Here is a 26,882-nt window from a genome sequence, read left to right as displayed (position 1 = left end):
TAGCCCAGGTGTTAGAAATGTAGAAACAGCTATGTAAATATTGTTTAAATAGAGTCCTGTAGCTGTTTGAAACAAAATTTTTAAGTAGTTTAAAACAATGCATTTTTGTGAGGTATTTTAAAACTGATTGACTAAGAAAGTGTTTATCTCACTTGCAAATTACAGTTATAATAACCTTGCATTTTTAATAAAAGTCTTCAGATAGTGCATAATGGAAATAGGTTGAAAATTATGTGGTGTTTCATCAGTTTTGTGAATTATGTAGTTTTTAAGAGATTTCAACAAGCATTAAATTATTTCTTTTTTACCTGTTTGTAGGATTTGTCTTTTGGAACCAACTCGGGCAGTTATTTAATTAACATTGTTTTTTAAATGAAACTGTTGATTGGCTTTTTTTCCTTAATTTTGACTTTGTTACATCCATTCAGTCTTTTTCATGCTGCCAAGTAAGTAAATATTCTCCACGTTTTCATGTGTTTGCAGGTTATTATGTTTTAAATGTGGCTGTTTTTCCATAGGTCAGTTTTTCTTAGGTTTATAAATTCATAAATAGTGAATTATTTTGTATTGATTTAAATAAAATTGTCATTTCCATTTGTTTCAGTCTTCCACTTGAACCTTAAAAACTAAGTCACTCCTAACTAAGATATACAGTGTTTAAGTTAAATTCACCATAATATTTTTGGGACCATTTTGTTCAATAATCTATGAAAAAGCAAGTAAGTTAGAATCTTCTTTTCCCTCTCTCCATAGTTAATGGTGCCCGTGGAGAGAAGTGGAAGCTTTCTCCTGCTTTTGTGGGGTGCACTTATTTGTTTCAAAACCTGGATTTAGGTTTGTCAAATGGAAAGTCACCTACCTCTCTGAGCTTTACTTAAGTTTGTATCTGCAAAATAAAATCCCTTTAACTTAGAGGTCTGTTGTTTAAACGGCATTATTGCCCATGAAAATAAAAAGAAGAAAAAATGGTGTCGTGTGGTAATGAAAGCCTTAAGTATTACATATGCCTGGGCCAGTTTTAATTGACGTGACTTCTCATATCTGTGGTAGGAAGTTTCTCCTTCCCCTTATTTCATTAAGATCTCATCCAATAAATTATATTCTCTCTACAGAGCTTATGAGCAAGCTGGCATGATGTTGAAGGTCAGTAATGTTGTCTCCACTGTTCTGTAGGTAAAATGAATTAACTACAAAGTGTTAAGTAAATTTGTGTTGAAGTTGAAAAGTCTCCTTGCTGTAAGGCCAGAGATAGTAATGTTTCTTGTCCAAAGTAATCCTAATTGGCCCCATGTGGTCGTGCTGTGTGTCTTAAGATAGAGAGTTCTAAAAGTGCAGTTTAAGAGAGACTGTATTTGAGGGAACTGGGAACATCAAGGCTGTAAACTCTGTAACCAGGAGAGAGTGGACGGTTAAACAAAGAGCTGTGTGGGAGGTTCCCTAATTTTAAGAACTTCAGGTCATCTTAACATAGTAAAAATTTCCAAGTGTATATTTTTTCCTACCCTTAGGTTATAAAAAGGAGTGATTTTTACTTGTTTTAAAAATACCAGTTGGCATTGAAAAGAACCTCAGACTTAAGCTATTGCTATTTAACTCTCGTTGGTTTTGAATGGAATATTTTGGCTAAAGTGCCTAAGCTGCTTTTCATATTTCTGCTTCTTTAAAAGCAGGTTGGGAGTTAATATCCTGTTGTAGTAAGACAGAACATGTTATTTTATGACACTGACTCTCAAAGTACACCAAGTGACATTGAAATAGAACATTTTCCTTTCCGTTTTTGGTAAAAGCTATTTTGAATTATTTATTATAAAGTTTTAAGAACTTTTACTTTAATAAAGCTTTTTTAAAAAATTTATGACTGATACTCTTACTGATTTTTTTTTTAAGTGAATGTGTGCTCATTGTAGAACATTTCAAGACAGTGGAAAGATTAAAGAATGTTAGTAATAAATGTTAACATGTTTAACTTTTTTCCTTCTGGTTATTTTTCTATATACATGTTTTCATATGTATACACATGCACACGACACTCAGATAATGCTCTACACACAGTTTTGTACCTTACTGTTTACATTCAGCTTATTTTTGCAGATTGTCTAACATCATTTAAAAAATGCTTTCATGATGTATATCAAACTTTAGGAGTGTTCATAGCCTTTGACCCAGGAATTCCAGTTCTGTGACAATATCATAAAGAAACAGAGATAGCAAAGATTTATACATAAGGATGTTTATTGCCACATTGTTAAGGAAAAAATGACAATTATCTAAATTTTTAATAGTGGGAAAATGTTAAAATAAATTATGAGCCTTCCTTATGATGAAGTGTTACATACCCTTTGTAATAAAGCTTTTCTGGCTGAAACATGCAACCAAATTGATAGTTGGTGATGCAAGTCAGGTTGTTGACAGCAATTCCTTGGCAACTAGAATTTCTTTTATAGCCAAAAGAGACAGTGTCTGCCCTGACCACTTCGTGTCTCAGTGTCCCTTGAGAACTAGGAAGCTCCTGGGTGGCTCTTGTAGTCTTGGTTTACTTCATTAGGATTATTAGGATACACTGTCTTAGTACAGAAATGCCAGAATACTCGATATGTAATCCTCAGTGTCAGTTTCTATTCTGACAGCTGTGCTAAGACTTGAGTCTTCATCAAAAGTCATTCAGACGTTATTTCCGTTGCTGTAGTATCTGTTTAATCTGAGGATTTGAAAGGCAGTGCTTTGAATGAAGGGAAAATAAACCTAATGGATGGGGAAAAAGACAAAAGAAAATGCTTTCTGGCGTGCTCTTGTGTTTAAATTAAATGCCTTTGGACAGTCCTCAGCAGCATTAGGAATCCTGAGCTACATGGTCCCCAGTTAATTCTGTGGGCTAAAGTTTCCACCAATTTGTCACACAGACCTTCATATCCATCCCCCAACGAGGCTCAGGAAGTGACGGTTTGTAGATGGAGGCACAAGAGAAGATGCAGGGACTTTTGGGTCGACCTCTGGTTCTGTCATTTTACGCCGTTATAATTTTACATCCTTTTTGTTCCACAGAAGAGATAAGGTGACTAAGGCACACAAGCCGCTGAAAATAGGCATATTTTAATTTTCTTCTTCATGATTTTGTTGTACTAGAAGAACATGGTGAAGAGTATAAGATAGTGTGACTTTTAAGTAGGTAGCCCGTCACTTCTTATGGAGGTATCAGTATTGTGGTTGGGCCTCTGCCAGTCACAGTCACACTTGATTTCATGCAAAAGTAGGGAGATGTGCTTACTAGGTTTTGAGTGTGTGGCATAGATGGTACTTATTTCATACTGCCCTCTCCTGCAGTTACTGCTCTGTGTGTCTAATCTATGAGGATCAAACTCAGGAAGGATAGTACCTCCGTTAGATTTCTTTTTATCCCCGCAAATGTCTTGCATGTTGGAGATGCTCACTGTGTATTTCTTTAATGATAAGTCAGTTGGGAGAAGAACTACTCTGTAAAAGCCCAAGTGACCCTGAGGACTAAAGTGGGTGAAATGGATTTTGTTAAGACTTACCTCCCCTTCAGATAGCCTTCAGCATATACCCTAGACACTTTATTCTTTCATTGACCTTTGGTTTCTACAACAAAACAAGAATTTTTCACTGAGCTTTGAGGATATAGTAACTGATATCATCCCACTTTAGTATGATAGCATCTTTATTTTGTATGGTATCTTCCAGTCTGTTTTATTGTTGTTTAGCTCCATAGCTAAATAATAAAAAAGTGATATTTTGAAGTCGGTAAGAATGAGAACGTCAGTCTGGTGTTGTAAAGAGTTTTCCAACTTAGCGAGGGACTCAATAGGCAGATCTGAAAACAACCCTGAGATGTCATTGTGGAGCCTAATTTAAGATACAACACGTCAACCCCACCTAGATAATGCTGATAAACTTTATGTCTAGCTTCCAAAGTGATTTTTCTCAGTTTTTTAAAAAATGTTTTCATCTGAAGATCTTAGGTATAATGACCAAAGGATGCCCAGACTGTGGTTTAATGGTAAGATAGTTACTCTGTTGATGGCAGTGGGCATGGAAGAGGGTGGGAAGCTCAGATGAACTCAGGATGTAGGGGGATTACTGCACTGAGGGAGGCGGGCTGGGTAGAGGGCAGCAGGGGGTGGGGAGAAATGCTGCCACGTTCAGGAGGCGACAGGCCTCGTCTGACGGGGACAGCTGCTGCTCAGCCCAGCCCACTGTTGCTGTGTGGAATACAAGCCTGCTGATGTCATAGCTTTTCATATTTTTTTAAAATAGGAAGCCATAAAACAACTTTAGGGAAAGTATGATTTAAAAATATTGAATGGTATTAAGCAAGACGCACTTGGAAATGAGATACAGCCCTGGGGCTATCAGTTTGCAACCTTTGACATAGGCCTCTGATATAGTAGAGACTCAGTAAATGTTCAAAGAATTGTATGCTTAGAAAGAATGCTTAGAAAACGGTAAAGAGCAAGTGTTTTGGTTTCTCCTATTTGTATAGTTTCCGTGAAACTCTGTGAAGTGGTGGTGGATTTTGTGTGGAAATTAACTGATACATTTTTGGTTTAGCTAAATGAAACTTGATGAGGAGAGTAACCATGTGAAGGCATTTTATCTTAAATATGTTTATTGCTGTATAAGGTTTTGAGTCATTTACTTTCATGAATTAGGAATAAGATAATTGAATTTTAGATTAACTCTGTTTCTTAAGTGGATGTGTTTACCGATCCATGCTATATCCTTTGCCTAAAGGAGATGCAGAAACTACCAGAGGCTGTTCAGCTGATTGAGAAAGCCAGCATGATGTACCTAGAGAACGGAACCCCTGACACAGCAGCCATGGCCTTGGAGCGAGCTGGAAAGTGAGTGTGCAGAGCAGAAGTCTGCCGAGAAGTCATGGCTTTTTGTTTTAATAAAGTCCTTTGAAAAAAAGGTTAGCTCTTTCTCATATGAGCCAAATTTTCTTGTCTAATTTAGGCTTATAGAAAATATAGATCCAGAAAAGGCTGTACAGTTGTATCAACAGACGGCTAATGTGTTTGAAGTAAGTTTGAATTTTCTTTCTTTTCAATATCCTTAGAATGTTTAGATTCATCATATATAGGAAAACAGCAATGTAGTGGCTACTTTTTAAAACTTCTCGGTGCTCACAACTGAACTATCTCTTTTCTGTTAGAGAGTAATGAAATGGATTAGCAGCTTTGGTGTGTCGGGCCCCCCCCCCAAGTGCTGTTACTTTTTTATCAAATAGTTGTCGTCGTTGTGAGATGGAGAGTCCTGCGCTGAAGTGGCCCACACTGTCTTTTCTCTCATTCCCTCAGAATGAGGAGCGGCTCCGACAGGCGGTTGAGTTACTGGGAAAAGCCTCCAGGCTGCTGGTGCGAGGCCGCCGGTGAGTGGCACAGAGCCCTGTTCGCGGGCGTCCACGTGGACCATCTGGAGCTGTTAAGTGATTTTGGGAATGGCTTGTGAATCTTTTTGGTGTAAGCTGTAGGCACGCCAGGTTACCCAGTAGAAAAGTTGATGTCTATAAGACAGCAGATTGAATTAAATATTAAAAGATCTGCTGTTTTTCTAAAGTGTAAGAATGCTGAAACGTATCACGTGTTGTGCTTTATTAGTTGAGACCTGGGTTAGCAGCGTGAGAGAGAGCAGTTTTCTTGGTCTGTTGCTTGGTTAGGCTGTCATGCCTCTCTTGAGGAGAAATATCTATGTAGGCATAAATAATGGGATGCCGTGAAGGCTCACCCATGAAAAGTGACAGGCTCTTGACAGTGAAACAGTGTCATTAAATAGGGTATTTACTGTTTTGTCCTTTACACACATGACCTAAGGCACAAATAGCTGGACCTCAGAAACCTAGAATCCTATTGGGTTTTCTTTTTGTTTTTCACTTTACCACAATTTAAGCTTAGTAAACAATTTCTGTCATTAGTTAATAAAATTCTCTTGCCAAGACCTCATTTGGTAATATTTAAGATAACACCCTTAGAAGACTGTAAGTTTGAAGATAGATTTTTTTTTTTTAAAGATTGGCACCTGAGCTAACAACTGCTGCCAATCTTCTTTTTTTTCCCTGCTTTTTTTTTTCTCCCCAAATCCCCCCAGTACATAGTTGTATATTTTCGTTGTGGGTCCTTCTGGTTGTGGCATGTGGGACGCCACCTCAACATGGCCTAGTGAGCGGTGCCACGTCTGCGTCCAGGATCCGAACCCTGGGCCGCCGGAGCAGAGTGCGTGAACTTAACCACTCGCCCACGGGGCCGGCCCTGAAGATAGATATCTTAATTGAAATTTGTCCCTAACATTTGCCCCTAACTCTCCAGTGACAGAAAAGACCCAAGATAGATTTTGTCAAGGAATCAAAAAACAAATGACTGAAGAATCTGTTGACCCTTTCTGAGACTGAATTAAGCTTTTTGTTCATGAAGACTGCAGATTCTAAAATACAGTTCAATCAGGTTTAGAGTAGCATCAAAATAAATACAGAATTAATAACTATTTAGTGTTCTCATTTAGATATACTACTTTGTAGGACCTTCTTTCATTGATTAGATTTTTTTGTTAGTTTAAATGGAATGCCATTTTTACTTTGTTTTTAAATTAGGGCTTTTGTATTAAACCATGAGACGAAATTTAATTTATAAATCAGCTTTGGGCCATTACCTTTATTCATCTTAATAATCTTGGCTTCCCAGAAATCAGAACAACTGAATGCTCACTATGGCAATTCCTGGTTTGTAGATGGTGGTCTAATTAAAGTTCCGTTTAGTCTGAAGGGGGTTCCCAGAGAAGCAGAGCTGTCAGTGCTGCTGGTCCCAGCTGTTGCCGACGAGCTTAACTGTGAGGGAGCACCCAGCTTCTGACCCTGGTGGGCAGGCCTCACGCTGTGGACATAGGAGTGGTGTCCGTGACTCTTCTCATCACAGGGCACATAGTAGGCACCTTCTAGCATGCTTTACCTCCTTTTCTCATCCATTCCCACCTCTAATGATCCTCCCCTGAGGCTCCCAGTGCCTTCACGGAGCCCTAAGCCCCTTGCTTAGGGCCCCACTGAAGGCCTAAGAGGTGAAGTTGGAGTGGGGCAGAAGGTAAGAACAGCTCTGGGTGGGAACGTGCTCTGCTCCAGCTTCCCCACAGTATTTCTGGTTTTCATAACCTTTTCCAGTTTGTTTCCCAAACCGTGGATCATCTAGAGCTGTGTTTTAGGGAATAGCAAAGGGGAGGAGAAGGGCCAGGATCTCCCTTGGGGGTCAGCTTAGGAATGTTTGAGGGCTCCATTAGGGGTGGTAGCCACCATCCTTTGAAAAAGTTACCTGTTGGTTGTGACGTGTGCAATTAGAACCATTATTCTGAAGCAAGTACTGGGTTTTCTTCGCAGTGTCAGTGGAGGGGAAAAAGTGCGAATTGAATGAGCAGCAGGATTGGGTGTATTGTGTGGATATGTTTGAAAGGGGACATTTATAAATCTGGGGCAACCAATAAGTCTTTTATTTACTTTGTGAGTTTGTTCTATTGGTTTTTATTCTTTTCAGTAAAAATGCATTTAAAAATGATGGTATTGGGCTGGCCTGGTGGCGCAGTGGTTAAGCGCACATGTTCCACTTCAGCAGCCCGGGGTTTGCTGGTTCAGATCCCAGGTGTGGACGTGGCACAGCTTGGCAAGCCATGCTGTGGTAGGCGTCCCACATATAAAGTAGAGGAAGGTGGGCATGGATGTTAGCTCAGGGCCAGTCTTCCTCAGCAAAAAGAGGAGGATTGGCAGCAGTTAGCTCAGGGCTAATCTTCCTCAAAAAAAAAAAAGATGGTATTGGGGTCAGCCCTGTGGCCGAGTGGTTAAGTTGGCACGCTCCACTTCAGTGGCCCAGGGTTTTGTGGATTTGGATTCTGGGTGTGGACATGACATTGCTCATCAAGCCGTGCTGAGGTGGCATCCCACGTAGCTGAGCCAGAAGGACCTACAACTAGAATATACAACGATGTACTGGGGGAACTCTGGGGAGAAGAAGGAGGAAAAAAAGGAAGGTTGGCAACAGATGTTAGCTCAGGTGCCAATCTTTAAAAAAAGAGAACTTTAAAAAATGATAGTATTTATGCAACGTTTGAACAAAAATTAATTTTATGGAAATATTTTTAAAAATTATATAACAGTGTAAAAATTGATTTAAATTTATTTAGGATTATTAAGGAATTTAGTATTTCGAAAAGTATCATGGGTATGTGTGGTGTGAAAGAAGTAGAAGTCAGCTGGCACACTACTTCTATCAGGAATTTATGTAGTGCAGGGTAAGAAAAACATGGAAAGATAACTGAGATAATATATGTGATATTTGAGTATCTTGATTATGTACTTTGCTTATAATCTGATTTCAGGCTATGAATGCCTAAGAGAACTAAAACAGGTGGTAATTTTATACTTCACACAAATAACATCTACCAATAGAATGTGGCATGAAATTTTAAATTTTATGCTTGTTATATTTAGTTAATGTGCTTATATTTTACATTAATGTGAGACTGTAAGATTTAATCCTAGTTTAGTCTACATCTTAGTATAGCAAAATCAAATAACCTATTTAATCCATATAGATACTAGCCTACTGCTCTTCCCTCATTTCTGGAGGGCCCTAATTCAGAAGTGAGTCATCTTTTATTTAGGCAGGCTTTGGGAGACCTGAAATCAGTCCTCGTCGACGCCCTTGTCCCTTCCTTGAAAAGGACTTTCCTACAAGTTCACCTGACTTACCAGTGGGACTTACATTCCTGTGCCTTCTGGAGAATTCTGAGGTACCTCAGCACATTGGCGGACTGGGTGGTTGGCTCTCAGTGAACCAGATCCAGAGCGCCTTCTCCAAGGTTTGCTGCGGGTCCCAGTAAGGGGAGTCGACTTCCGTGTCAGTGAACCGTCCCCGCCCTGCCCTGCTCCCCACTTGTAAGACTCTCTTACACAGCAGAGCACTCCTGCTCACCAGTTGGCCGAGACAGTTCTAGATTGTGAGCGCAGGGAGTGCTGGGTGTGTGTATGCGGGGAGGTACTAGTTGAGGACAACCACTGGGTTTCTTCTTGCGTAACTGTGTCCTGTCCATTGTGGTGCCAGGTTTATCAGCATGGTGGTAAGCTTAGGTGGCGATATGACGAATGGGCTGAAAAGTTCTGTAGGTAGGTAAAATATATTCTGAAGCTCAGGAGGTGGGTGGGGCCCAAGGAGGAGTTTTGAGTCATTGTGAGGAGGTGCCCATTGAAAGCTGGGGTGAGTGAGGTCCTGTGACAATTTCCCGTCATACACACACAATTTTTGTGGGGCTTACATTTTGTTTTATTTTTGAATTACAAGAAGGTAACAATTCTCTTTTCAGTAAAACCTGTTTTGTTAGAAGTATTAAGAATTACCTTTTTGTTTCATTATAATAAGTAATGAATAATTTCCTGGATAGATTTGAAGAGAGGATGCTTTATATGTCACTTTCATGGACTTTTAACAAAGTTGATTCATTTTTTTGATTACAAACCCATGTAAATGTGCAGTATTTCTCTTGGATGGCTGTCTTGCTAGGTAGCTGTTAGCACATAGAAATGCGATTTCTATGCCAAGGAAATAAATAATTCATGCGTGAAGAATGTAGCCTTTATAAAATACGTGAAAAGCTTAAAATACTGAGATTCCTCCTAGAATGGAATATAGTCTGGACATTATGTTCACAGAATGTTGTGATGTAATTTATTTGTAAAACAGAATCTGTCCTAAGCCCATTGTCACAATTAGAAAGGATAACAGATAGAGGTAATCCTCCCGTATTAATTTTCTGTTTCTGCATAACGAAGAACCACCACCTCAGCAGCTGAAAGCCACGCTGACTTAGCTGCTCCCGCTTCTGTCGGTCAGAGGTCCAGCATGGTGTAGCTGGTCCCTGCTCAGGGTCTTTCCAGGCTGGAATCAAGGTGTCAGGTAGGGCTGCCGTCTCCTTCCAGGCTCACTGGTGGTGGGCAGCATTCCTTTCTTTACAGCTGTAGGACAGACTTGTGTGTGTTTGTTGGCTCTTGGCCGGAGGCTCTCTCAGCTCTAGAAGTGCCTGCAGTTCCTTGGCATGTGCCCTCTGGGTGGTTTACGACATGGTAGTTACTGCTGCTTCACGGTCAGCAGGAGCATGTGTCTCTCGACTTGCTTCCAGTCTCTAACCTTTCAAGGGCTCACCTGATTAGGCGGGCCCACCCAGACAATTTCTTTTTGGCTCTAAGTCAGTTGGTTAGTATCCTACTCACAGGAGTGAGTCTCATCATATCCAGAGGTCCTGCCAGCATTCAAGGGGATGTTATGCAGGGAGAGTATTTGAGGATAAGAATCTTGGGGGACGATCTTAGAATGCTGCTGTCATGCCCAACTCATAAAGTGACTTTGTTACCAAAATTTAGTGAGTTGAGCTTTGGAAATTCAGAATGTATTTCTCCAGTGAGGCTTATTTTATGAGGTAGTAAGTTGCCAAGATGCAGCCCATGAAAATTCAGTTTAGTTCATATGTAAGTTAAACCAAGTCACTGTGTGTGTGTATATATGTATGCATGTTTTTAAAAGATAATTGTTAACGTACAGAAAAATACAGTATAATGTTTTTATGTTTTTGATTCAGGTCACAGAAACACCTCTTTCTCTCCGTATCCTAACATTGTAGACTGTTTGCCCTTTTTGGCTGTTGGGATGGGAGAGACGGGTGAAGACTGCTCAGTTGACCCAGTCACAAGCTAGACTTGGGAAGGGAGTCCTGGAATTAGGAATATAATGCTGCTTTGCTGGGAGACGAGGATCTGAGGAGTTTGATGGGGTCAGGGCTAGGAAGGGAGGAGGGGCATGGCCTTGAGGATTTGGGCGCAGTTTTGGTGATCCCTTTTGTCTTTATTCTGCCACCTGAGGGGAATGGAAAAGGAAAATGTGTGAGAGTAGATGAAAAAGGTTGAGAGTTGAGGATCAAAGGTGGCAGGAAGGACTTTTTCTAGCCCTCTACCTGTCTGCCCTCCTCAACGGCCCTTGTCAGCACCAGGAGCTGTTGGCCTCACTGAGGCAGCAGTGGGCTGTGCGATGGCTGGGACAGGAGGGAGCAGCAATTCCTCAGCGGGGAGGCAGGCTCTCAGGGTGTCTGGATGGCCTTTCAGTGGAAGGCAAGAAATCTAGGATGAGTAAGTCGGGATTGTCTAATTCTTTTCACAAATGTTCACAAAGCAGTTGGTTGAATTTGATGCTCATTAATGGATGAGCCTTACAAGACTTAAAACTCTCCATCTGAAGTAATGAATCCTTAAGTTCTTCTGCTTTGTCTGTCTGCTTGAGGCCTAAAAGGGTGAGTTGAACATTAACAAGACAAGCCAGATGAGCAGAGCTCATGGAAGCCTGGGTTACGGAACAGTTGCTGGAATATCTGATGTCTTTATTTCTCTAAAATTTGTCATATCAAATAGATGACAAGACTGACCTCTGCTCCAAATCCCTTAGACCTGCCTTGTTTCACATTGCTTTGTTTTGTCTTTAGGTTTGATGAAGCAGCACTCTCGATTCAGAAAGAAAAAAATATTTATAAGGAAATTGAAAATTATCCAACTTGTTATAAGGTATGGTTTGAAAGTGCTTATTTTTGGCTTTACATTAGATAATTTTTCACATTGGTATAACTATGTACCTAAGACTGGATTCCAAGGATATTTGTATATTTGGCCTCTATTTTTGGCCAAGGTGGAGTAAGCCCACTATAGCATATCTGTCCTGCTGATTATAGCCACAACTTCTGGACAAAATATAAAGGCCATTACCCGCAGACTCAGAAAAGTCAGTGAGAGCAGGAGGACTGGGGAGGGCTAACATGTGCAGAAGCAGCCAGCATGGGAGTGGGTTTCCAGGGTTTTTCCCTGTTTCCTCTTGCAGCCTTGCCTTGAGCGAGGCCCCCGGTCATGGAGTTGGGCATCAGAGGCTCCAGTAGCTAAAACTCCCAAAGAACCCATCTGCCCCTCTTTCTAACCAGAGGAACTGGGGCAACAGGCCCCTAGTTTTCCTCTCTTTTTTTCTCCCTTGACTTTGCTGTGAGAGTGAGCCCTAGTTGTGGAGCTACAGCTGTGACGGTGACACAGACAGGTAAAACACCCAAAGAAACCCAGTCTCTTTGGCCAGGGGAACTGGGAAGATGAGCTGAGAGATCTCCTTTTCTCCAGAAAGGAGAGCTGGAAAAGGAAATACCCTGAGTGTGTGTGAGGGGGATGTGCACAAGTCTTGGGTTTTCTCTCCAGCTATGTGCGTGGGGGACAGACCCAGAACAGGAAAGCACAGGCTTTGAGAACTGAACTAAGATTAAACCCCTATCCAGGGCACGTGCGTAGGGCAGAGCAGAGGGATTGAACTAAGACTAGAGCCACTGCCCACCGTAGAGCAGACGGAACATGCAGTCACAGCCTGACTGGGTGAGCCACACTCTCCTGAGAATTAAGAGGGGGCCCTCTGTGGCATCACCTTCACAACATCCCGGCTACGATCCAAGTTAGTCAGCCTAAAAAGGACCAGGGAAACAGGAGCAGTTTTCAAGAGACAACTGCGCCAACCCAGAGATGACCCAGATGTTGGCGTTCCCAGATCAGGACTTGGGAGCAGCTGTTAGAACCGCTCCCTGATGTAAAGGTAAACATAGTGAAATGAGTGGACAAAAGGACTGTTTTTTTATAGAAACTATTAAAGTGAACTAAATGAGAATTTTAGAACTGAAAAAGCAACGTCTGAAATAAAGTACTGGATGGTCTTATTAATCTGATGATGGAGATAATGAAAGATCCAGTGAACTTGAAGATAGATCAATAAAAGTTATCTGAAAAACAGAGATAAAAAATTGAAAAATGCTTTATGAAGAACTGTTTTGCCGATATGATCTTATCAGTTGTATCTTTGATCTTGTTAATGCTTTTGTTGGTCTATAAGTAGTATCATTGTTTCTGTCATCTACAGTTTTCATTCATTCATCTTTTTCCTCCTATCTCTTTAAGAATTCCAAAGTACGGTTGTAGTGTTCTGGGTCCCCCCCTCTTTCTTATTCTCTTTTCAATATTAAACCTATAAAGCTATTTAAAAGTACTTTTCTTTAAAATGTGTGGCTGCTTTGTTATTCACTGCCTGGTCCTCAGACTGCGGTGCAGGGCCACCTGGCAGCTTGTGGGGAGCAGCAGCCTCTCAGGCTGCCTCTCAGTCAGTCTTCATTTTAACAAGAGCCCTAAGTGGTGTGTGTGCACATTAGTATTTGAGATGTGCTCTTCTAGGATATCCTCCCTCAGATGTCCTGTGGGAGTTACTACAGAATTTATACTTCTCTCTATATATAAACCAAGAGTCTGAAAGTGCATTCCGGATGTCAGAAAACTGACTTTATTAGATAGATATAAATTTGGACTATAATCACCTCTTTTGTTTTAGAAAACAATTGCTCAAGTCTTAGTTCATCTCCACAGAAATGACTATGTGGCTGCAGAAAGATGTGTCAGGGAGAGCTACAGGTAAGACCTTGACTTGACTTGCAATTTTAATATTTCTGTTTCTTAATCTAAGATTCCTGCTTAGACAGATATTCTTGGCTGTGATAACTTTTTTTAAAAAATAAATTTCCTCGTAGTAGAAGCCCTTGACTACTATTTCAGCCTTTATAGCAGGATTTTTACAAATTGTGTTTTTTCCTGGGGACTTCCATCGGAGTGAATGACTTGAATGATTTTATTATATTTGCCTTTTAAAAAATAAAAGTACAGAAAAGTTCTCAGATTGTATGTTACAGAAGATCAGAATAAGGGAGTCTCTTGTTAGAGATGTTTACAATGAGCAGTCTCCATCGGGGCGCTGTTGACGTGGTGGGCTCTGTAATTCTTTGTTGTTGGGCCTGTCCTGTGCATTGTAGGATGTCTATCCACATCCCTGGGTCCTGCCCATTTGTATCAGTTAAGAATATCTCCAGACGCTGCCAAACATTTGCTGGGGGGCAAAATCATCTCTGGTTGTGAAGTGTTCTGTTAAGGAACAGGTGGAGATGTGTGACTTGTGCTTGCTGTAGCATTCCAGGGTTCAATGGGAGTGAAGATTGTGCTGCACTGGAACAGCTTCTCGAAGGATATGACCAGCAAGACCAAGATCAAGTGTCAGAGGTCTGCAACTCGCCACTTTTCAAGTACATGGACAATGATGTAAGTGGCCTTTGCTTAGCTTTCTTCTTTTCTCTTGAAAGGAAGAGGCTTTTAGTGAGATGATTTTTCTCCCATGGACTTGTGAGATTTTCTTTCTCAATTTTTCACCTCAAGCTACTTGTCAAAAAAGAAACTTGGCGTTTGCACTGAATTTCACCTTAAGATTGTTTGGATGTCAACTATGTGGGTTTACAGCCATTTATTTATCTATCTAACTGTGTTGAGCATACGTATATTTTTTAATTCAGCCCCATTTCTCAGCTCCTCCTTCCATCTGTTGGCCTCTTTAGGTTGCTTAGTTTATTAAGTTCCTTTTAGGCTCGCTGACTGAAAGGCCCAGCATGTAATGGCCTTTGTAGTTCGGTAGACTGGAATCCCACTTCTAGCTTACACTCTTCATTTACCCCGCAGCTCTCTATTTTGCAAGTACGACAGATATTACTTAGCTCAGTATGTCCCGGTTATCTCATTCCTAAGTCTGGAGTATAATTGATACTTTTACTCGTGGCGCACCTGTCACGTCATGGTCATGAGCCAGCTGACGGCAGAGCAATGTTGAATTTCATTGTGGTTGTTTTTCCAGCTACTGGCCGTATTGGTTTTCATGAGGGAGAGAACTAGGATCTGTCTTTCATAGATAACTATTGTTGAGACACCGCACGTCAAGATTCTCGTTATCCAGCTTTTGAGAACATGCTTTGTCATTGACAGTATGCTAAGCTGGGCCTGAGTTTGGTGGTTCCAGGAGGGGGAGTCAAGAAGAAACCTGCAGCAACACCACAGGCCACACCTGAAGGCACCACTGCTGCCCCTGCCGAGGAAGAGGACGACGAATATGCAGGAGGGCTGTGCTAGGAGCTTGCTCTGCAGAAAGAAAGGGGAATCCTGATACACTGTTCAGGGACTTGGAACTTGTCTAGGGTGTCCAGGCTTCATTGCAGGCCTGGTTTTGAATGCTAATAAAGACTCATTTTCAGTTACCATTTCCCCAAATCACCCATTGTACCCACTACCTGTGAAGCATTTTTTTTTCCTTTCCGTGATACGAGTTTTTGTAAGACACCAGCAGGAATTAACAGAAAAATGTACTGTGACATTTTAAGACAGTTGATTTTAAAATTTGCAAGCCAAATTCTAGACAAATTACATTCTAAACAAAAGGGACAATAGGCGTAGGTATTCTTTTCTCTTAGGCTCTCACTATTTATTATTCAAGAATTTTCTTTGCATTTTATTTAATTGCTGCTAAAAGTGAAGTTTACTGGTTAAACAAAACAGTATGTTAAATGTTTGTTTTATTTTGAAAAGGAAATTTATCCTCCATGATATTAGATACATTTAAATTAGTAAATCTGTTCAGAGGTAAGATTGGGACAGGAAGCTATTTTGAGCCTTACAATGTTATTTAGCCCAGTAAGGTTTGAAAATTTTGAAGGTAGCATGTTAAAGTCCTTCTATAAATGTCTTCTGTTCTCTCTGAAATATGGATATTTTTTCCACCTAAAAAAACACAGTGGCTGTCTCCACGCCTACTTGGTTCTCGACTAGGTCTTGGGAACTAATGAGGACCTTTTTTATGCATTCTAACAAAGAGGCAGTGTTCCCATCAATTTGGTGTATATATGCATTTCTTCCCTGCACAGTAATTTCTGATTCATTTAGAATTGTAATGTGATAGTGACTTCACATGGGAAATACTGTATACCACAGAAATTTAGCTGAAAGGGAAGAATGGTTTTTGAAGTACTTATATTTAAAGTACTGTGCTGTCGATGTTTTAATCTTTTATAGGTATTTCCTAAAAGGGTCTTTTTGAAGCATTCCTTTCTCGTGCTGTGCGACTTAGACCCATCTCCCAATCTGTCATTGGAGAGGCCCTAAAGCCCAGTAGGGGGCATTCTGCAGGCAGGTGCTACCCAGAGTGGTCTCCTGTTGTCCGCCCTGTCTCTGCAGCCCTGCTTCGTGCATGTACCTTATGCTGGGTCTCGCGGGCTTCTTGGAAACACTAAGGTGGATGAGCACAGTGGTTTTAGTCACGCTTGGCTCCGTGGGAGAGCTTGGACGGAATACCAGCCTCGTTTGGCAGGTGTGCTTGGGTGAGTGGATGTTAGGATAGAAATCTTTATTGAAAGTTTGATTCAAAACACTAGTAAATTTAATGTTTTGATTCCTTAAGTTACTTGCATAGTTCTATGGGTAGCAGCTCATTTTCAATAACTGTATGGAGATTAATTTTGAACAGTCTCAATAATGGTGTAGTTAGGCGTTTGTATTTAATGACATGTTAATATTTAAAGATCCCATCATTGCTGCCATACCCTTTAGATCCAGTCAGAGACTTCAGGAGTCTTAAATTAATGCTCATTTGAGTTAATTAACCGTCTGTTTAAACAGACTTGGCAGCACTTAAAAGATATTTTAGACCATATTATAGACCATCCATTATGGACCATATTATCCATGATAGCCTTGGAAAAGATTTTTTACCTTTACTCTTTTCTTACATATTAAACAAAAATGAGGAGTGCTTCAATGCGTTCTGTAGCAGTAATGCACCTAGCCTTAAACAACGGAAAAGGCTTTGTACAAGTGCAGCCTCCCCACCCTCCTGCCTGCGTGTAAGAATCGACGTGCAGCACTTGGCGATGTTTGTGGTGTCAGCGTTATTCTGCGTGGTGTCTAGTAAAGAACATTTGTTCCACCTTTACGTATTTTATTTTTCCGCTTAGTAAGTCTTTGTCCTGAGGGTACAGTCAGAAGTGGAAAACTTGGTGTTTACAACAGGAAAAATTATTTTCCAGAACTCACGTGATCACTTTTACCAAAGTGGAAGTCTGCATGAATATGCTCGGAAAATAGTCAGTGTTCTATTATATGGTAAGTGAAATCTACAAAATATATTTAATATATTGAATTTATTTGTACATATGCAGAGTATGGTATTTGTGTATGGAATCTGGGCTATATTCCTATTTTTTCCAGCTCTTTGATGAGTAGAATATTAAATGTGTTGTTATGGAAATGTAGATTATTGCTTCTATAGGAAGATAATTATGAAAATAAAATCTGAAAATCTGTATGTATGATTCTTATTATTATTCTTCATTTTGCTTTGCTTTCTTATTTCCTTTTTTCCAAGGACAGAGTCTCAATTATTTGTATGATTCCAGCTATATTATACAAGAACAGCATTTTGTTCTCTGAAGTTGTATATTCAGCTCTTTGGGAGTAAGTTAAGTAACTTTGGGAGTTACTTTAAACTAGTTGAGCTTTTTAAGATACTGAGCATCCAGTTACTCTGATACTGTCCTGTCTGCTAGTTGATGAGACGGAAGACTGTAATGTATCTTCCAAGAGAATAATTCTTCCATTGCATTAAGTGAAGTGAAAATACACGATTAGGAGGCTAAGAAAACACTTGTCAAATGGCATTGTTCTGCATGTGTACATCGTTAGCACCTTAATCACCGGTGGATTTACTTAGAATTAATGAAGCATTTATTGAGTTGGTACTATGTAATACTGTCCTTGTCTTTCGTGGAATGGGAATTGATAGTATGATTTGATACCTGGACTTGGTGGAAGTTGCAGTAAGTTATAGAAATAATGCAGCAGAAGGAGTGGCTCCTGGATGTAGTGCAGTTTTGCTTTTCTTTCTGGACGCCTTGGAGCGTTCTGAGTGTGCTCTGTGGTCACCCTGCTGTTTGTAGCATTAAAATGAGACAGCGAGAAGGATAAACAAAATGCATCTCCCTCTACATACCCCGCCCCCCACACCGTTGTTTTCATTAGGTCAGTACTAATAAAAGGCTGAATGTTGGCTTGAATTTGATGATAAATTTAAGGATATTAAAAATAGCTTGAAAGAAAAGAGGGCTGAGTCAAACATCAATTTGAAAAAAGAGAGCAAACCTGTTTCATTTGAGTGTTTTGTAAAATAGCCAAGAGACATTTGTGCATAGAACTTACGTGGCTTTTAATTAACGTTCAAGGGCACTGAGTAAAATTCCCCGGAATAATTAGCCCTGATTACAAACTAGGTTAATTAAATCCCCTTAGAGATTAAGGTTTGGACATTTTAAATTACATTTAGAGGTTTTTTATATCTGATTCTCCCAAAGCTTTCAAGGGGCCTAATTGGGGCAGTCTTAAAACTTAACTTTCAAAATCTTTGTAAGCACTCAAATAGCTTGTAAAGCTAATAAATCCAACTTGTACATATAATAAATTGCATTTCCAAGTTTTCAAACACTGTTTGTGAACTTAAATTCTCAAATTAATCACAAACATTTAAAACGAACATCGGGCCGGCCCCATGGCTGAGTGGTTACGTTCCCACGCTCTTCTTTGTCAGCCCAGGGTTTCGCCAGTTCACGTCCTGGGCGCAGGCCTAGCACCGCTCATCAAGCCATGCTGAGACGGTGTCCCACATGGCACAGCCAGAGGCACTTACAATTAGAATATACACCTGTGTACTTGGGGCTTTGGAGAAAAGAAGAGGAAGAAAAAAAGATTGGCAACAGCTGTTAGCTCAGGTGCCAATCTTTAAAAATAAAATGAAACTCAAAAGGTTATGTCAGATTCTTTTAAATGTTTCAAAAACCTTAAATATAAACATACACAGGTTATCACAATGATTATAAAAACTTATTCCTAACCTAACAAGAAAGAATTACCACCATGGGATTGGCTTACTTTATCAATATGAAATACTTATTTCTACACCCACCCAGCGTAAGTAATTTACCTAATTAAGGGGAACAAATTTGTCATCTTGGGTGAGCCAAAATGCTATTGGGACCACGATACAGTTGGAGTTCAGAGACTAGGATGTGGGTGTTGGGTGCTCAATACCTGCAGGATGATTCTGCACACACCGCATGTGAGCACATCTTTGGTTCTTGTGTTATATCAATGGAGGACACCAGCTTGTGCCTTTCGGCTAGGGGTTTAGTTTCACAATGCAGTGGACCACACACCCTTTGGGCATTTTTGAAACTTCATCCTATGCAGGTTTTTTTTTTTTTTTTAAATAACTTCTTTCAGTGTTTGTAGTCTCATTTGGATAGATAGAATTCTGCACCTATAACTAGTTTGAAGATCATTTCTTTCTCTACTTGATTTGGATTCTAGTGTTATCTTTATTGCCAGTTGGTTTCTGCATATTTTCATATTTCATGGATTTTAGGCCATGATTCAGAAGTCTTTATGTTGATAAACTCATAATTCAGGAGGCATTATTTTGATAAACTTGATTAAACAACTATCACCCCTGATAATGTGGTCTGGGTCAGAGGGAAGGCATGACTTCCTAAAAAGTGGATCAGTCAGGAAGGGGCAAGTTATGATGCAGTAACAAACAACCCCAAAATCTCGAGTTTAAACCAACAGGGTTCGTTTTCATTCATTCTCCCTGTGCTTCACAGGTCAGCTGAGAGCTCTGCTCCCTATGTTCCACTCGGAGGGCAGGACAAGGGAACGTTACAGATCGCAGAGGCAGGGGACAGGGAACTCGAGAGAGGGTCCTGCCAGCAAGAAGTGGTCCATCCCAGAAATGATGCACTTGACTTCCGCTCACTTCATCACAAAAGGGCCTGAACCTTCAGCGTCTTGTGGGCCTAGAAGGAGAGGAGAATATGCCTCATTGGGGGCTACTGAATCACTTATGCCTTAAGCGTTTGCAATCCATTATTAATTATTTTTTGTTAAATTTCCTAACTCTCATGATTTTAAGAGTAAACACCAAGTTCAACCTAAGGCAGTCACTGTCATCTTGTTGCATATACAGAGTGATTTCATAGACATCATCATGTTTATCTCTGACAGACATCCTTTGTTATCCCCATTTGCAGGTGAGTAAGCAAACCCAGAGGAATTAAGTTACTCCTTTTGCCAGTAAGACATCTAATGGAGATGTTACTTGATCTGATTTCTGGGTTTTCTATCATTTGTTTGAAAAGAAAAATAATTTTAGCAGCCCGGCTTGGAGTTAGAGCTTTTAATTTAATTTTTAAGTAGGAAAGTGAATGTTTGTCAGTTAGAGACATTCTGACCTGGCTTAGACTGGTTGTCTAGCTTTGACACTTGTGACTTTCACCCAGGTGCTCTCTGAGCTCGGAGATGCTCCGCACCTGCTGGTGCCTGAATGGCAGGGAGAGCTGAGGCAGGGTCTCTGTCGTCTTTAGGATTTCTTCCTCCCTTTGCTTTTTTTTATGTCTCATCTTCCAGATTTTTCTGTCAAATCTCAGCATTTCTCTTAATCCCCATCCAAGTACTATTTGACAGTGCCTTCTTTGTGGTTGGTAAAAGGGTAAAGAGGGTTGATGGAGGATGGAGAACCTGACAGACTCTTCCCTGTGGTGGTTGGGAGGATGAAATGGTTGATGGAAAATGACAGCGCCGCCACATGGAGGTTTGGTGGACCATGAAGATTATGACCGGGATTATGAGCGAGTTCCGGAGAAGACCGGGTCCTGAGCCCAGAGGAGTCCCTGCTGAGCCCCTCCAGGCCGAGGACAGGGCCTCCCGAGGGGAGAGGATAGGGCGTCATCACAGGGACAGGTTGAGCAGTGGACTGGGCCATGAGCTGGGGAGCTTCCACCAGGAAATGCGGGGTTCCTGGAAGCTTTTGCCTTCCAGGCGACATTTTCACAGTACCAGGGGCTGATGTCCCCACACACGGCTGCCCCAGGAGGACATAGAAGAGAGCTAGGGTGGAATGTGGTCCCTCCTTGAGTGAGGTGGCATGGGCTTCATGATGTTTGTGGGTTTTAAATAACTGTTGAGATGCAGAAGTGTCCTGGGCGGCTGCACCACCACACGAACTGTCTCATCCTCCAGCTGGCCAGTCCCAGCAGGGCCAGTGTCTAATTTGACCCTGAGAGCAGAGCCATGAAGGGACGGGTCCCCACAGCTCTGAGGAGGAGTCGGGAGCCACAGGAGGTGACACTGAGCACAGCCTGCCCGTCCCGTCAGCGCTTCTCGCACGTGGTGATTCCTCTGAAACTCAAAGCTGCACTGAGGTGGGTGTCCTCCTGCTGGGAAGGAGGCGGAGCCGGGTCTGCACCCGGGTGTTTCTGCCGAGACCACTTCTGGCCGAGACCTCCCAGCCGATTTGTGGCAGACGTGGGCTCAGACCCCGATGGGACGGCTCCAAGCTCCAGCCTGGAAGCAGGTGCTTCTCCCCCGCAGGCCCCTGTCTGCTGTGGGCCTTTGATGAGCAGATGTGTGAGGGAAACCAGGGTGGGGAAACGCTGTAAGCGTGGGCTGCAGGCCCTGACCCTGGGGCAGGTGGGTGGGGTGAGGGCGGCAGGGGAAGGACTGGAGATGGGGGCCAGGGTAGGGGGCTGCGTGCTCAGGGCCATGAACACCTGCAGGATGGGGGAGAGTCGTGGGATTCGCTCTCATGCTCTGGGGGCTGGGGTGGAGGGACAGAGCAGGCGAGCAGGAGACAGGTGGGCACAGGTGCTTTGGGAGATGGGAGGGTGTCTGTGGACATGGTGGCGGGGGCCCCTCCAAGAGACAGAGCTGAGAATCGGTGATGAGTTGGATGCTGGGGGCAGGGAGGGAGGAGGCGGCCAAGGTTCCAGGCTCAGCCCTCCAGGGCGGTGGGCCCCTCAGTTCCAGGGACTGTGGCTGGAGCTCAGGTGAGGTGGGGACCCCATGAGTGGGCCACCTGAGGCTCAGGCTGAGGTGGAGGTGGAGAGCCTGGGGCTGTGGCCCAGGGCGGTGCTGGAGGCCCACGTACTCATAGCAGCCCAGCCTAAAGGGAGGAGAGTCATCCAGAAGCTGGGTCTGGGGGAAGGTGACCTTGAGGGGGACTGGGACGCTGTCTGAGCCATTTCCTGGGCTGCTGGTTTCAGGAGCCAGTGGGGAGGGTGGCAGAGTCCAGGTAACTGGGAGCTGAGGGGAAGTGGCTCACGCTGGTGTTAACGGGATAAATGTGGTGTCAGACGGCGAGGACCTGGAGGAGGTGCAGTGTGAGGAGTGACATTTGGTGAAGGTCTGCCCTGGGGTGGGCACTGTGGGACCTGGACCTCTGGGCCGGCCCTTCCATAGGCATAGGCAGCATTTCACAGTTGTTTCCTTGCCTGCTGGGGACCCCAGGTCTCCTACACTGGGCAGGGTCTGAGCGGCAGAGGTCAGAGGGCGCATGTGTGGTCCCAGTGCTGGGAACCTCCGCTGCTCAGCCTACTCATCTGCGCCCCAGGTTCCAAATCACCACAGCCTCCAGGAGGCTGGAGGAGCTTCAAGTTTAGGGGTGTGATCCAGAGCTGCTCACCCCTTTGGATCTCCCAGTTCCTTCACCTGTAAAATGTGGACGACTCAGGTGGGGTTAGGGTGGTGTGAGCAGGAGCCAGCCAGGACCCTGCAGGGGCTCCAGAACCATCAGCATCAGCACCACGGGAATGCCCAGGACCTGGATGTCCTGCCCTCAGAGGGGTCAGGGGTGGGGCCCGAAGAAATCCAGGACAAAACATTTGGAGATGGAGTGTGGTGACAGCTGCTGACACGTCCACCAGGCAAGATCCTCCACCAGCAAAAAGATTACGACTCATTGAAGGCTCAGATGATGGTGAGCACTTTTTAGCAATAATTTTTTTTTTCTTTTTTAGAGGAAGATTAGCCCTGAGCTAACTATTGCCAATCCTCCTGTTTTTGCTGAGGAAGACTGGCTCTGAGCTAACATCCGTGCCCATGTTTCTCTACTTTATATGTGGGACGCCTACCACAGCATGGCTTTTGCCAAGCAGTGCCATGTCACACCCAGGATCCAAACCTGCGAACCCTGGGCCACTGACAAGCGGAACGTGTGAACTTAACCCCTGCGCCACCAGGCTGGCCCCCAAAATACTTTTTAAAATTAAGGTATGGGCATTGTTTTTTAAGACATAACACTATTGCAACTTAGTAGACTACAGCATAGTGTAAACGTCACTTTTTTTTTAAAGATTGGCACCTGAGCTAGCAACTGTTGCCAATCTTTTTTTTTTTTCCCTTCTTCTCCCCAAAGCGCCTCCAGCATATAGGTGTATATTCCAGTTGCAGGTTCTTCTAGTTGTGGCGTGTGGGACACCATCTCAGCATGGCTTGATGAACAGTGCCACGTCCACACCCAGGATCCGAACCCGTGAAACCCTGGGCTGCCAAAGCAGAGCCGGTAGACTTAACCACTCGGCCATGGGGCCAGCCCCTGCACATAACTTTTATATGTACTCAGAAACCAGAAAATTTGTGTGGCTCACTTCATTGCGATATTTGCTGTGTTGTGGTCCGGAACTGAACTGGCACCATCTCTGAGGCATACCTGTGCTAACAAACTGTGTCACCTGAAACATTGGAATCAGTGCCTGGTGGACTGGGAAGTCACTTTGCAGAAGGGGCGTGATAAAATGAGGAAGGTTTCCAGTGCATCTTAGGACGTAAAGCATATCCCAGGATTTGGGTGTAAGTTGACTGTCACTGACTATTCAAGAAATTTTTACTTTCCCCATGTTTGAGACTATAAAGCTGGAGTAAGGCACATTTTGTTGTAAACTATTTTAATTGGTCTTTTAAAATTAAGTGTGTATGGGGCCAGCCCTGTGGCCTAATGGTTAAGTTCAGTGTGCTCCACTTTGGTGGCCCAGGTTTGGTTCCTGGGTGTGGACCTATACCACTTGTCAGTGGCCATGCTGTGGCCATGCTGTGGCAGCATCCCGCATACAAAATAGAGGAAGACTAGCACAAATGTTAGCTCAGGGCCAATTTTCCTCAAGCAAAAAGAGGAAGATTGGCAACAGATGTTAGCTCAGGGCAAATCTTCCGCAGGAAAAAAAAATGTGTATCACTTTGCCATTAGAACTCATTGAAGCTGATCACAGCAGTATTATGTGTTGCATAGTGCTGGGGGCCAGGTTTCTGCCTTTGTGATTCCAGCTGCCTGGCCATGCATCTTGGGCAAGCTCATTTCCTCATTTAATAACATGAGCATAGCACCCGCTTAAAGAGTAGTTTTGAGGATTAAATGAATTCACAGATGCAAAGCACTTAAAAGAGTAATTGGCAAGTAGTAGATACTCAATAAATCTTAGGACGATGAATGAGATCACGAACTTTGTGAAAGAAAAGGTCAGTTAGTAGTTCCAATTTGACAGCCGAACTTTCTTGGGAACTTGGGCATTTCAGACTAGAGTGTCAGTCAGTTTATCTAGGACCTCATTCTTTTTATCGTGGCCTGGTTACCACCGAGGACCTTCCTGTCTCTGTGCCTCTGGCCCCTCCCAGTGAGATGCCTGTGACTGATGGGCCTTAGCCCTCAGGATTGGCATCCAGATCACTGCCCATCCTCCCATTCCAGGTTTTTGTCTGGATCCTTCTCTGCTCTGTGATCTCCTGGAGGCCGACATCTGCCTGCCTGTAGACCAGGAGCGAGCTCTGCCCCTGCGGGTGCTGGCGGTGAGGGCCCCCTCCTGTACTCGGAGGCTGCATTACCTCTCAACCTGCCAGGCCCGCAGTCATGTTTAGACTCAGTGTCCCCACGGTCCTGGCCACAGTCGTTTGATTCCAAAACAGGCTTCTCACTCAAGCAGAGCAAGTTGGGGTCCCTTCCAGAGACGCTAGAATTTCCTCTCACTGTCCAGATTGCTCCCTCTCTTCATCCTGTTTTGTTTTACTTCCTAGCATTCACAGTACTTGAAATTATGCTATGGATTTATGTGTGTATTATGTGAAGTGTGGAATAAAATGTGAACTTCACTAAATTAAAATGTGACCTCCATAAGAGGAGGGCCTTGATTCTCTTCCCCAGCACTGAACCTTCTGGAACAGTGTTTGGCACACAGTAGGCATGGAATAAATATTCATCAATACATGAACAAAAGCACTCAACAAATGTTATTCTGTTTGTTTTTACTGGAATTGGCTGGTCTCTAGGCATGCTCTTTGTCATTCTTAATTTCTGTTAACCAGTATTCATCCAACACTTTTCAAACCAAATAGATGTAGCATTAATAAGTTCATGAAAATATTCTTTAACTTATGGGATGCTTTGTTTTTGCCCCTCTCTCCATGCGTAATTTAGAGGTACTGAACATGCCCTGCTAGATATTATTAGCCCAAGGCAGTTAGGATCTAACAACGTGCTCTGAGAAATACGTGAACTCATGGAAATGCGTTCAGCCACCTGCCTCCCAGGGCCCATCGAGGGTATCCTGGGGTGATTCTTGGGTCCCAGGTTTTCCAAATTTCAGAGCCAAACCATAAAGTTGTTTATTGCTTGAAGCTTAGATGCGATTTGGCTGTAATTTCATAGGGGCAATACATCGGAGGGGTGGTGATGGGGAGAGAAAAAGAAAGGTGAAACAAAATTGGTTTGAATGGCCCTGTTCAAATATTACACAGAAGACTTGCCTTTCCTCTTCACTGAAAGCACTTCTTAATCCCTTTCTGGATTTTGGGCTTCCCAGGTCAAGAAGTGGACCATTCTACAGCCTCCATTCTCTACACTGAAGACCAGGAGAACAGTCAACATGGCGGTAGCTCGTTGCAGCGATAGCCTATGGAATTCCCCTTTCAGAAGATTTCTGTTCCAAATTAAACTAGTGTTTCACCTGTTTAGTGTGGCTAGGTACAATCCTGCTGCCAATAACTCCTTCTTTTAACTGTGGTTTTAGCAAATGTTACGTGGGATTTGATTGAATATGATTTTAATTAAGGATGCTTCAGGAATGTCACTGGGCAGAGTGACACCCTCACAGAACCATGCTGAGGACTCTTTTTAACTTGAGGGCTAAAGTCAAGCATACGAAGTGAGCTCACAATTAAACTGTCATGTTTAGAGCATCGTAGAATTAGCAACACATGTTTTGATACCTTCCTAGCTTTGGGAAGTGGTTTCGTAGCTGAGCGGCATTTCTGACATCTTCAACAGGCTCCTCGGTCTCTTCATTTCCTTGACTGCCCACCCCCACTTCTACCTAAGCCGCTTAGCTCCAGGTCCATAGCCATGGTGTATGTGTGCCTGGAGACACACGAACGCCCCACAGGAAGCCAGACGACCCTGTCATCTTGCACATACCTGTAAGAGGGATATCCAGACTTTTATTTTCAGAGCTGAACATTGGCTTAAATAAATTATTGCCATAATCCCACTGATTCTCTTGGCAAAAACAGCGAATTCATATAGCTGTGTTAATCAGAGAAGAGTGTAGAAGGCACAAAAGTGGAAATGAATGGGATGGAAGTGTGATGATTTATCAAGACCTGACTGCCACTGGGACACTGAAGGCTTCTGACACCAGCGCTCCTTACTTATCCAGTGAATGTGGGTTGAGATGTTACTGTGTGGCTACAAAGAATGGTGAACTGTGGCCCCGGTGGGAGCTCACCATCATCTAGCAGACTCTGGCCCTCCTCCCCATTTCCTGCATCCTCTTGGATCAGCTGTGTGCCTGTGGACAGCTGCAGAAGAGACAGAAAATTCCTGGGCACGGATTGCCCTGATGGTCACCAAATTCAAGTGAGAGTAGGGAAAGGAAGAAAAAAAATACTTGACCTAGTGGAAGTCAGACTGACCTGAGCACCTGGAGGAAGCTGTGTGTCATCTCTGAGCTGCAGAGCATCCTGGTCCGGGATATACACAGACGCCATTTCCTGAATGACCTAGAACTTCCGGACTGCCAAGTTTTTCCTCGCTGCAACTGGACATCCC

The 26,882-nt window shown here is 42.9% G+C and overlaps 1 protein-coding gene and 1 long non-coding RNA gene across 6 annotated transcripts in view; one reads left to right on the top strand and one right to left on the bottom strand.

The window, feature by feature from the left end:
- The window catches only part of NAPG (NSF attachment protein gamma), a 23,636-nt gene extending 6,364 nt beyond the window's left edge, over positions 1-17,272 (top strand). Inside the window, exons 4-13 of one of the 5 annotated variants that reach the window (XM_070513543.1) lie at positions 429-446; positions 1,113-1,143; positions 4,750-4,859; positions 4,975-5,041; positions 5,319-5,389; positions 8,656-8,784; positions 11,518-11,596; positions 13,434-13,513; positions 14,062-14,191; positions 14,903-17,272. In XM_070513543.1, the coding sequence (XP_070369644.1) occupies positions 429-446; positions 1,113-1,143; positions 4,750-4,859; positions 4,975-5,041; positions 5,319-5,389; positions 8,656-8,784; positions 11,518-11,596; positions 13,434-13,513; positions 14,062-14,191; positions 14,903-15,046 (859 nt within the window). In that variant the 3' untranslated portion in view covers positions 15,047-17,272. Of the gene's footprint in view, positions 1-428; positions 447-1,112; positions 1,144-1,165; positions 4,016-4,749; positions 4,860-4,974; positions 5,042-5,318; positions 5,390-8,655; positions 8,785-11,517; positions 11,597-13,433; positions 13,514-14,061; positions 14,192-14,774 lie in introns of those variants that run through there. The other 4 variants (XM_070513544.1, XM_070513546.1, XM_014837323.3 and 1 more) reach the window with 4 other exon arrangements.
- On the bottom strand, positions 16,903-26,882 carry LOC139045680 (uncharacterized). The gene is made up of 2 exons (XR_011504550.1): positions 26,747-26,882; positions 16,903-19,809 (listed from the first exon to the last, which is right to left on the bottom strand). It is a non-coding gene; the product is annotated as an uncharacterized lncRNA (long non-coding RNA).

This window comes from Equus asinus, chromosome 7 (assembly GCF_041296235.1).
Source record: "Equus asinus isolate D_3611 breed Donkey chromosome 7, EquAss-T2T_v2, whole genome shotgun sequence".
Lineage (NCBI taxonomy): Eukaryota > Metazoa > Chordata > Mammalia > Perissodactyla > Equidae > Equus > Equus asinus.
The sequence above is the reverse complement of the archived record's forward strand: the minus strand, read 5'-3'. Positions and strand labels throughout refer to the sequence as shown.